This window comes from Tachypleus tridentatus, chromosome 7 (assembly GCF_004210375.1).
Source record: "Tachypleus tridentatus isolate NWPU-2018 chromosome 7, ASM421037v1, whole genome shotgun sequence".
Taxonomy (NCBI): domain Eukaryota; kingdom Metazoa; phylum Arthropoda; class Merostomata; order Xiphosura; family Limulidae; genus Tachypleus; species Tachypleus tridentatus.
In genome coordinates, this window is record NC_134831.1 from 69210914 (window position 1) to 69223047 (window position 12134).

The 12134-nt window shown below is 33.8% G+C and overlaps 2 protein-coding genes across 11 annotated transcripts in view; one reads left to right on the forward strand and one right to left on the reverse strand.

Annotated features, from left to right (window-relative positions):
* LOC143255907 (thioredoxin domain-containing protein 6-like) overlaps positions 1-3697 on the reverse strand; it is a 29441-nt gene extending 25744 nt beyond the window's left edge. For 2 of the 3 annotated variants that reach the window (XM_076512312.1, XM_076512310.1), the window contains exons 1-3: positions 3413-3697; positions 2860-2963; positions 1614-1685 (exon numbers count right to left, since the gene is read on the reverse strand). In XM_076512312.1, the coding sequence (XP_076368427.1) occupies positions 1614-1685; positions 2860-2963; positions 3413-3506 (270 nt within the window). In that variant the 5' untranslated portion in view covers positions 3507-3697. The other variant, XM_076512311.1, reaches the window with a different exon arrangement.
* A 6262-nt stretch (positions 3698-9959) lies between these two features.
* Positions 9960-12134, forward strand: part of Vps8 (vacuolar protein sorting 8) — a 109597-nt gene continuing 107422 nt past the window's right edge. For all 8 annotated transcript variants that reach the window (XR_013030924.1, XR_013030923.1, XR_013030925.1 and 5 more), the window contains exon 1: positions 9960-10114. Coding sequence is in view for 3 of the 8 variants with exons in the window: in XM_076512313.1 (XP_076368428.1) it covers positions 10016-10114 (99 nt within the window). In the remaining 5 variants the exon portion in view is untranslated. The remainder of the gene's footprint in view (positions 10115-12134) is intronic.

Below are 12134 nucleotides of genomic sequence, written 5' to 3' on the forward strand. Positions count from 1 at the left end.
ACAAACTGCAGTGATGGAATTATATGGGGAACAATCACAGATCTTTCACTAAAATAATGCACTATGCCATACCAAAAACCATTTCTACAGTTGTTTGAGACAAATGCAACTAGAATCTACTTTTATCAGTCTATCTCTTGACCTGATCCCTACTGTCAGACACTAGGATGTTTACAAATGCTGCCTAATAAATATCCTGTGTAGTATACCAACTAAATGTCCATTTGAGAATAAACTATAACTTAGATGTGTAATATCCACCATTTGCACTGTAGAAACACATAAAACAAATATCACATGAAATCAAACCACTGTCCTTTCTACAAAATAAGTTGAAAACATCATGTACTACACCAAATTGTTTATTCAAGAATCTACATGAAATACATCATGTAAATATAAACCAGATTTCTACTTTTTTAATTAACAAAAAATATACAATATAATATATACTAACCAACTAATTATTCAAGTTGAAATGTTTATATAAAATGAGACCATAGAATACAAGTGTTATAAGTAATTACATACTTTTTAAAGTGAAATAATCTAATTTAAATATAAACTGATTAATATCTTATTACATTAATATACTATGTCATTTGAAAAACCTCTCTGAAATATATATATACCAGCAAATGCACATTAATCAAAATATATATTCATTCAATTATTTAAAATACCGAGATACTGCAAAAGTCAGAATTCAGGTAATAAGTTACAAATCTCATGCTAACTCTAAAATACATATAGAGAATAAATTAAAAATAGCAAACTAAATATTCACTTTCAATCATGTGGAAAACAAATCATACAACATGAAATAAAAAAATTTCACTCTGTAACGTGAAAAAACTAATATAAACTGTTTACTCTTTAAATACATAAAATAAACCAATAAAATAGTGGCTGTACAATATTTAAAAAAATAAATTTCATATAGCATAAATGAGAAGTCATTCTAGTATATGTGCAAGTCCAACTATGTTAAACAATATGAAATAAAATTTATTGTGAACTGTATATAAATCAAGTTGCATATTGTCTTGAAACATCTTACTCTGCACTACATGTAATACTATTTAGTATCTTACATCAAAGAACATGTAAAGCAAAGTATACAATATTTCTTAAGTTCACTAAGTTTTTGTCACAAAATATATGTAATATGATTACTTAACATGACACAGATTAATTATTCTGTACAGAACATATGTAAAATAAATTATGTAATATTATATATATTAAGTATTCATAACATAATATAATGTAGAAATACCAAATAATGTCATCACCAAAGTAGTTCATAGTACAGTATGTATTGTAACACTATATATTCACTTTATAACACATGTAAACAAGTACATAATTGATACAAAAAAAACACTAAAACTTTACTTGATTTAAATTACCATTTAACAATTTATATTATGAAGGTAATAATGTATTTATCTGAATTACATATAAGGGCATTACAGAACATGAAACAATTATGTTTAGTTCTGAGATTTTATAAGCTCATGCTATAAGCATTAATTGATACATATGCTGTTAAAAACATTACAGTAAAAAATACAATATTTTTAAAACCAATTCAGTCTATCCACACTTACTCCAAAAAACAACCATGTTGGTTCACATTTCCCTCTGTATTTTTTCAAAGCATCAATCTTCTCAGCATTTGCCTAAAATAAAATATTACTATATGAAGCATCCACATTTAAGTCATGAATGGTATTAATAAAAGTATAACAATTATACCTACACATACTCTGTTTAAAGATCCTAAAAATGACAGGTGATATTAATATAAATTATGACAAAAAATAAGCAACACTTATACAAAGATTATTTTATGTATAAAATAAACACATATGGTTGATTATCACTATTAAAAACAAAAGTTGAAGATCTACAATGAATAATTTCCTTGTAAATGTTGAAATTAACATTATTTCTATCAACATTACACACATATGTCAATTACCAAATGTTTGTTTTCAATTATATCAATGTAGTATGCATGCATACTATGTGTTTTCTACTCCCTAACTTAATGGGAAAATTTTTACATATGATGTTTGTAGTTTTAATTAATAAGGTAGTTTAATTCACTTTGCCATAGTTACCTAATGAATTGAATTAATCACCTATAATATCACATAAGTCTGCTCATTGGCAAGATTTCTGTACAGTAGAACATAGATAGCAATCTTTTCTGCTGGTGGGTTAACCAACACCTTGAGGTTATATTTTTTTGCTAAAAATGACCAACAATGAATTGGCTAGTGCTTGTACTCTAAGAAAGAATATTATCACAGTCTAATGCAATGTTTTTCTCACTCTGGAACATTTCTTCCCAGTAATGGCATCATATATACACTAATTTTTATCTTTTGATTATGTTTTGTATTTGATAAATACTGTTTTATACTTTCATATACCATATCCAGTCTTTTTCTTTGTTACATTCTGTTAAAGGCCAGAGAATTCTAATCTACTTCCACAAAAGCTTGTTCTGTTGAACTTACAATATATTCTGAAGAATCTGTCCAATTATCTTGAAGAAAAATCATTGCTTCTAAGAATATAACAATAAAAGAAACTGCACTGCAAATGTTGCAAAATACAACTTCCACATCAATATACATTACTTATTTTAACAAAGCATCTTGTGCCCTGAGAAATATTATATTTATTTTTATAAAATGAAAAGCAATTTAATATGCTTTGTTTTAATAAATCTTAATCCTTTGGTTGCCAAGTTTTTCAAAGTTACTTTTAGAAAATAATCATATTTTTAAGTCAATGTGAAAATAGCTTAATCAACTTTAATGAAACAATATAATTACTACTTACTACTGCAAAGTGAAGAAGCTCATCCCCAAGTTCTATCTTAATCTTTTTCAGATTACTTTGCATAGCCAAGCAAGGTCCAGCCCACTGTTGATAAACATCCACAACTGCAAAATATAATAATATTATCATTACTTGGAGTATTTTAAGGTAAGAATTATGAGGTTTGAGTAGCATGGCTAAAAATGTTTTCAGCCTTTTTCAAATCAAGCAACAGCAAAAGAAGCACAGACTATATATATACACACACACACCAAATATCAATGGAAAGATGCACTATGAATTACAGTTTCTATGCAATAAAAGATACTATATGGTCTATAGAGTGTTACTTTTAGACTAACTCAAACACAATATTTCAGCTTTGTTAACATTAAAACGTAAATAAAATGAAAATCATTATTTTACACCAGCATTTATCGTTATCTAGCTATCCTAATCATGTAACTTACCACAATGCTCCCATGATTTAAGAAAAGTGTAGTAGTATTACGACTGCAACTTCCAAATAATAATTGGCCAAACAAGCTTTGGCAATACTGATAGTAATACTTACCAAGAAGACCTTTTTTCGCAAGAGCATCATCCCAATCTTCTTGACTATTCAACTCCAGCTGTATTGCTGATGGATCTTTTTTTCTTGATGTCATTCAGGTAAGATAAATTTATTGGTTTGTATTTTTTCAGTACAATTTATGAGTCATATCACAGCAATTTGTTTAACAGTTATATATTTATATATATTACGATTTGTCCTAATACTAATGTGATAATACTAAAACGACACAAGTTTTTTTTTTTTTTGTTTTTTGGCAAACGAAAGTTTTCTCTACTGTTGCTAAGAGACTAACTTTGAGAATTCAACACCCTCTATCTTACTACGTTCGACTTACAAACGCTTGAAAACCTAATAGGAAAAAAAAAAAAAAAAAAGCATTAGCTGCTCTTTCTAGTAGATGACGAATAAAAACCATTGAAGAACAGATTTTGCGCTATCATAACATCTGGTGATGATTTCTGCTATTATTACTTACAAAATGGTTATTGACAGATCTGTTACGTTTATAGAAATTAAATACCAAAGATAAGTAGACAGTTACCATCAAATGTATAATAGACAACCAAGACAATTTCTAAGAATGCGTATCTCATCATAGTAGTCAATACGATACGTATCTAGATACATAAATTTTACCAACTGTTTGTTAGAAAGTTTGAAAGTATTGTTTGTAATTAATATCTATATTACTAACATTGTCTTATTTAAGTACTTTTTCAAATTATCATATTCGATCGACTAAATGCCAGATGGAAAGAGGAGTAAAAAAAATGTTTGTCTATCTATTTTGTTATTGTTACTTTGTGTATTGCTTTACATATAATGTTTTTTATTTTAAAAAATGAAAACAATAAGAAGTACTCATCAACTACCAATGTTGGAAGTTCTCAACGGGTGTTGTGGACATTGTGTCTGATGCTACTGTTTGGGTACAGTGCTCACGAAACTGGCGTTGCTGCAGTGTCTTTGCTTGACATTGTAGTGCGTCCACTCGTAGGGCTCCATGGTGGGTGGGGTCAGTGGTCATCGAAACATTCCTTTTTTCCTATGGATCCTACTAAGAAAAATTTAAATAAAATAGTGAAAAAACAGTCAACAGGTAAGCGACCACGTCTTGAAGACTCTGATCAGCAATCTTCAACGTCTGTACCACCAGTTGTACCTCATTTTCTCATCCTACATTCTCTTTCAGAAAAAGCTTTAGGAAAATGTCCTCCTTTTTATTTAGAAGGGACTGGAGGAACTTGCTGGCTCTCCAAAGGCAGTAAAGAAGCTTCGATCTGGAGAAATATTGGTTGAAACATCGACATCCCAACACAGTGAACTCCTCTTGAATTCAACAGCAATTGGGGATGTACCTATTGAGGTTACTCCTCATGCTATCTTTAATTCATCACGAGGAGTTATTGTTGAGAGGGATTTGAAGAACGTCCCGAGTCAAAGATTCTTGCTGGTCTCTCCACTCAAGGATATTCTGCAGTGAGGCACATCTCCACTCGCAAAGACAGAGTTACACTGCCGACAAATATTCCTCGTTTTGACATTTACATCACCACGTGCACCTTCCACCATCAAGGCAGGTTATCTAAATTGCAGGGTATGGCTATACATTCCAAACCTTTTCTGATGTTTCCAATGTCAGAGGTTCGGCCACTCAAAGACGTCATGTCGTGGTTCCCTGACATGTGTTCGTTGTGGTGGCAAGAACCACGATGATTATGAGTGTGAAACAGACCGACATTGTGTCAACTGAAATGGTTCTCACCCTTTATACTTTCGTTCTTGCCCTAAATGGTTGGAGGGAAAAGAGGTGCAGCGTTTGAAAACGACTCATAATATTAGGTATCCTGAGGCTCGGAAATTGCTGTCCACCACTTCATTTCGGACATATGCTGCGGCACTTCGTGCTACTACAGTGGGAGTGCAAATAGATCTCTCTGTGCCTCCAATAGAATCGTTTTCAAAACAAATAAAAAGCCTTTTGACCTCCATGGTTAAAAAGGGTGATGAATCAACTTCTACACTCATCTCTGTTCCTCCCATACATTCCAACAAACCCCAAGATCCACATCCTTTGGTTTCAAATACAGGTAATTTTTCAGATACATCTTTTTCTCCCACCCCAAAAAGGCAAAACAATCATTTGTTTGCGTCCTCAGTCACTGGAATCCCCTTCCAACAACAAAGACCTGCCCAATCGACTCAGGGCAGGATCCATGGAGGTCGATAGACCTCCTCCAAATAAGGACAATAAGCACAAAAGACTTGGTCGTAAACAGAAGGGTTCTCCAGCCACTTCTCCAACCCGTCATTAAAAATGGCCACCTTGATACAATGGAACTGTCGGTGTTTACGTTCTAATCTGGATGACATCAAAACACTGATTGCTTCCCACCATCAAGTATGTCTTTCCTTACAAAAAACATTTCTGAAACCTGTCGATACAGTCACCTTTCGGGAGTTTTCTCTGTACAGAAATAACAGGCTGTATGATGGACGAGTACATGAAGGGGTGGCACTGTTGGTTGATCAGCATGTGCTCACCCTGTCTTTGTCACTCAACACGCCCTTGGAGGCCGTAGCCATCCGTGTTTCCTTGGGTCATACCATCACTGTTTGTTCTCTCTACCTGTCGCTTGGAGAGACATATGATCAATCAGACCTTGATGCTCTCGTTGAACAGTTGCCGTCTCCCTTTTCAATCCTGGGGGACTTTAATGAACTTTATCCCCTCTGGAGAAGTGCTGTTATTGATAGGAGGGGTCGCTCTGTAGAGCGTATGCTCTCTGATCACAATATTTCTCTTTTCAATACTGGTTGTTCCAATTATTTTCACGCATCTAGTCAGTTCTTTACCGCTATTGATCTCATGGTTTGCTCCCCTTCATTATTTTCCCATTTTTCATGGAGGGTTGACACTAATCCACGAGGCAGTGATCATTTTACTATACTTTTGAGAGAGACTGGCCGTGGTTGATGCCACCCTATCCGCGTGCCCCGGTGAAAGCTGGATCTGGCAGACTGGTCCACTTTCACTGCTTTCCCAGAACTTGATCCTGCCATCGTGAGTTAGCCATCAATAGACGAGTGTGTGGCAGCAGTAACTGACTGTATTATACAAGCAGCTGCTCAATGTATTCCTGAAACCTCGACACGTTTTCCATTATATCCTCGTCCATGGTGGAATCCTGCCTGCTACATGGCACGGAAGGCTCAAAAACAGGCGGGGAATGCTTTACATAGATATCCCACACTTTCCAACTGCATCGCTTTTTCAGCGGGCCCGTGCACATGCTAGGTGGGTAAGACGTCAAAGCCAGAAGAAACCCTGGATTAAGTTCACAACTAGCATATCTATTTCCACCAGTTCCAAGGTCATATGGGACAAGGTTCGAAAGGTCAGTGAGCACTACAATTCTGTCCCCCTCTCCATGTTACTCTCTGATGGCCAAGAGGTAGCTGATGTCTGGAGCATCACCGATACTCTAGGTGAAAGCTTTTGCCGGGTATCTAGCACTTTTGCTTGTTCCTTCACCTTCTTGGCCATCAAGACTTAAGCAGAGCGTTCACTTCTTTCCTTTCAAACTGACTGTCTCTTTGACTATAATCGTCCCTTTACACTGGTGAAACTGAAAATGGCTCTTCATTGGTCTGGCAGTACATCTGTTGGGCCAGATGATGCACACTATGACATGCTGCGCCATCTCTCTCCTGCTTCTCTTGATATTCTTCTAATTGTTTTTAACCGGATCTGGCAGGAGAATGTTTCTTCTAATGCCTGGCGCCTGGCTATTATCTTACTTTTCTCTAAGTCTGGGAAAGATCCCAAGATTCCTTCAAACTACCACCCAATTGCTTTGACGAGTTGTTTCTGTAAGATCTTAGAGAGGATGATTAATGCTCGTCTTCTTTGGTTCCTCGAATCAAACAACCTCCTCTCGCCCACCCAGTGTGAGTTGCGACGACAGCACTTCACCTAATTCTACTTGAAATGTCAATCAGAGAAGCCTTTCTCAAATGACAACATCTTGTATCAATATTCTTCGACATTGAGAACGCTTATGACACAACATGAAGGTATGGTATTTTGCAAGACCTCCATATATATGGGTTACGTGGCCATTTACCCATGTTTATTAAAAAAAAATTAACTGACAGATTCCAAGTTTGTGTGGGCTCGACACTATCCTGTTCTTTTCTACAGGAACTTGAGGTTCCTCAAGGCTGTGTTTTGAGTGTCACACTTTTTAGTATAAAGATTAATGCCATCATCTCGTGTCAGTCGTCGAACATGAGATATATTGAACAGCAACTACAAACCGCCCTCGATTATGTACTGAAGTAGACCACGGCGAACGGCTTTAATTTCTTTCTCTCTAAAACCGTTTTTGGCATTTCAAAAGTATTTTCACGGACATAAAATAGCTTCTTAATGAAAACTCGTTCAAGCACTTGAGCTTTATCATCATACTATGACATGCTGACCTAAGATTAATATTGCCATAACGAAGTCAGAAATAAAGATTTGTGGAAAAAAGGCTAGGCCGCTAGAGTAAAATATTTTTCTAAAGAAAAAGGGTAACCTCATATTTTTACAATTTTCTTTTGTTTTTTAATATAAATTTTTAAGCTAAATAACAAAATATTTAGCCAGATCTGACGAGCGTCTGAATCTCAATCGAAATGTGATATGACGTCATAGAGCTCACTGGTATCAAGTTTGTCTAATTAAACTACAACGAATCTAACCTAACCTAACAACTACTAATTATAATTGTCATAAATATAAGTATACTTCATATAAATATATTTTAAAATTGAAACAATTGATACTGCATCTAACTGCATCACAATGTTTGAAATTTGGACACATTTCAGCTATGATGTCATGTTTCATTTCTTTCGAGTTTTGTTTATTTGTTTTGAATTTCGCGCAAAGGTACTCAAAGGCTATCTGCGCTAGCCGTCCATACTTTAGCAGTGTAAGACTAGAGGGAAGGCAGCTAGTCATCACCACTCACCGCTAACTCTTGGGCTACTCTTTTACCAACGAATAGTTGTATTGACCGTCACATTATAAAGCCCACACGGCTGAAATGGCGAGCATGTTTGTTGCGGCTGGAATTCGAACCCACGATCCTCGGATTACGAGTCGAACACCTTAACACACCTGGCCATGCCGGGCCCTATTTCGTTCGAGATTTAGATTTAGCCGCTAATCCAGATCTGGCTTTTAAAAAACAGTTAGCATCACGACCCAGGGCTGACCGATGTTTCATACGAAAATTACAAGACTATCTTGTATCTCCAATGACGCATGCGATCTTGAGATAGTGCCATATCTACTAGCAACCAGTGGTTCCACTGTCGAAGTTAATTGAGATTGTATTAACATTTTCACTGCAAGAACTTCCCCTAAGCTAAATAAAATTGTCTGGCGTTGGGCAGAATAAAATATTAAAAGGCCCACTACGTTTGATATAAACGTGTTATATTAAAGATATATTTTACTCTTTTGCAGAGCGTATTCTGATTCAATTTTACAGTTTTAGGAAGCATATTAATGTTCTAAAATTTCATCGTGAAGCCCCAGATAATTCTGACAGAGCATTTATATAGTCTCCTTTGGCTTTACACTTTCCTGTCTCATAGGAAATATGATGAATATGTTGTAATTTTTTAACCATTTTCAAAACTTAAATAGTGTTATTAGATTGTTTTGCACACAGTAATTTTATTTACCTTTTCACTTTGCTCATTTTGCTGCTAGTATTTTAGCTTTATTTGCGTTTTCCGGGGGTAAATGATAGACGGTCGCTTTAAACCATAATTTTACACAAGACAGTGTCATTATAAAATATTTCAGATAGATTTATATCTACATCTGAAGAGGAACTGCAGTCTTGATGCTTAGATTTTGTCCAAGCTTCAGATATTTTCCCATTTTTTATCCCTTGACAAATTTTACAAATCAATGTATTTCTTCTGATATCTCTCTGCTTCCTCCGACAATCAACAAACTGTGGAAAATGGTATAACTTAATTCAAATATTTGTTATTTTCATACATATATGAATTACAAAAGTTTAACATTCATAATAACTGATTCTTAATTTCTCTTTTAATCTCATGTAATTATGTTTGGCACATAAATTGTTGTTTCGAATTAAGCACAAAGCTACACAATGGGTTATCTGTGCTCTGCCTACCACGAGTATCGAAACCCGCTTGTTAGCGTTGTAAGTCCGCAGACATACCGCTGAGCCACTGGGAAACGGCACGTAAGTCAAACTTTACTTAATATGTTTAAAATAATGTTGTATGTATATATAACAATACGAAAGTATCAATGTGATACTATTGTGAAGCTATTGATATAAATGTAATCATAAAACACTCGATTTCATATTTTAAATAATATAGAGCATGTACCACAATGCCTACGGTAGGAATGTTAAAACATCGCTGTACTGAAATTAAAAAAAAGGTGTTTCCTGTCAGCATCAGTGGTGCGGGTGTTCTACTTTAAAAAATAATTTCTCTTGACTGGAAAATAAATAGGTTTTAGGTGTCGCTAAACCTTTCGTAAACACTTGTCGCATGGAAAACGCAGTAATGGAAGAGGGGGAGTGTACGTCCTCAGTAAATCAGGAAAAAATTCTGACCGACTTCTCTGATCTCGATTTTGAGATAGAAGAGGTTCGTGGCTTTGTTTCAGTTGTTAATCATAATACTTAGCTTTTATTAGTCATAGTTATGAAAAACTGTATGAATTCTAATATATTTATTGAACTTCACTCTTCACTGACTTCAGTGCTAAGAACTTCTTATAGAAGGGCTAAGCCATATTTATACTTGTTGGCAGTTGACTTATTCGCGCTGTCAACGTTTTGGACTACTGTCCTTCCTCAAGACCAACATTAACAGTTAAGTTAGTATAATCTCATTACCTTCATTGGACAATAACTGAATATCAGAATAATTCAATAAGGCAAACTTAATTTCAGTTTTGAAATTTATAAGAATCCTTTTGGTCTTATGAAGCCAAACAGAAAATTAAATAAATATTTTGTCTTGGAAATGTAAAGAGCATGAACCACATGTTTGAAGTGAGTGACACTCTAAGATTGAGCATGGGGAAAATGCAGATATCTTTTTATTTATTTTTTTAAACTTATTATTTAGATTTAAGAGGTTAATAATATTTCATTTTAATTCTTAAAGTGTGGATTTTCGTACTTTATTCTAAGAATATTTCTATTTTTTGTTAAATTACTAACTCTGTAAAATATGTTAATAAATATTCCACTTTAGTGTTTTAGTGTGTGGGAATAAATCTAACAGAGAGCCTTGTGCAACAAAAAGAGTTATTTTTTTCCAGTTTTTTTTAAATATACTTTACATAAAAGTATAATATTACAGTTTCAAAGAAACATTTTGAAAGTAAGCACAGGACTACATGATGTACATATTTAAACACCAGCATGTATGATTGGAAAGTGTTATTGTTAACATAATAAAGACAATTTTTAAAGCAAATGTCATATTAAAATAAACATATGAGATACCAAGAAACAAAATAGATCCATTGAATTTAGTGATTTACCATAAGTGTTTTGTGTTTATAATTACTGTTACATAATATGTAAACATCATGAAACTTGCCAAAATTACACTACATCCTTAGGGTATTAGTGGACTGAGAATGAATTGTTCAGAATTTCCATCTTGTGGTCTCGCATGGCATATTTTGCATAACACTTTTATTTGTTTCCTGAGAAATTCGTGTGCCTTGCAGATTACTACATCCTTAAGATCTTTTATGGTGTTTTGTTTATTTTCAAATAACCTAAGACAGAAAGAACTGCAATTGTTCAAATAAGTTGACATTTGAGGCAAGGATAACCTGCATCTGTAGATATAATGGGAATAACTGAAACACAGTGAAAAGTAGATGATTTTAATGACAGTACATTTATTTATTTTAAATATAGGGTTACAGGCTATTTAACAGGGATCGAGTATTAAATAGGGGGGAGTGGCTTTATGTGTAAAATGTGAGCTACTTCCTGTTGTAGTTGAAAACATCAAAGATAATAGCATGGAAATGGAATTGGTTTGAGTTTGTGTTAGTGAACTTGGTTCAGACCACCAAATGCTACTAGTGAAATTAATGATAAACTTTACAATGAGATTAATATTTCAGCTGTTAATGAAGTCATAATATGGGTGATTTTAATTGCAGACATATAGGTTGGGCAATGCTAGAGTTGAACCATGAAGGAGAAATGTTTTTTTTTTAAACTGTTCAGGATGGCTTTCTTCACTATTTAGTGAAGAAAACTACTAGAGTGGTGCTATTTTAGACTGATTATTAACTTCAAATGTAGAAATGGTCAAGAAGGTGGAAACTGGGGAATATCTGGTTGTAAGTAATAATTGCTCTATTATGTACAATATTTTGCTGCATATGAATAAAAGGAATAATGATATTTTGGTTGTAAATTTTGAAAAGATGAAAGAATAATTATCTGTTGTGAATTGTGTGGAGATACTGATCAAATGTGGAAAGTTTTTAAAGATAAAGTTTTAAATATTCAAGGTAAGCATATTCCTTACAGAAATAAAAGGATAGCTGCAAGTAAACAAAAAACAGTTTTTTTCACAAAGAGATTAAGAAACAGAAATAAAAGTATCATAAATTTAAATTGATTGATAT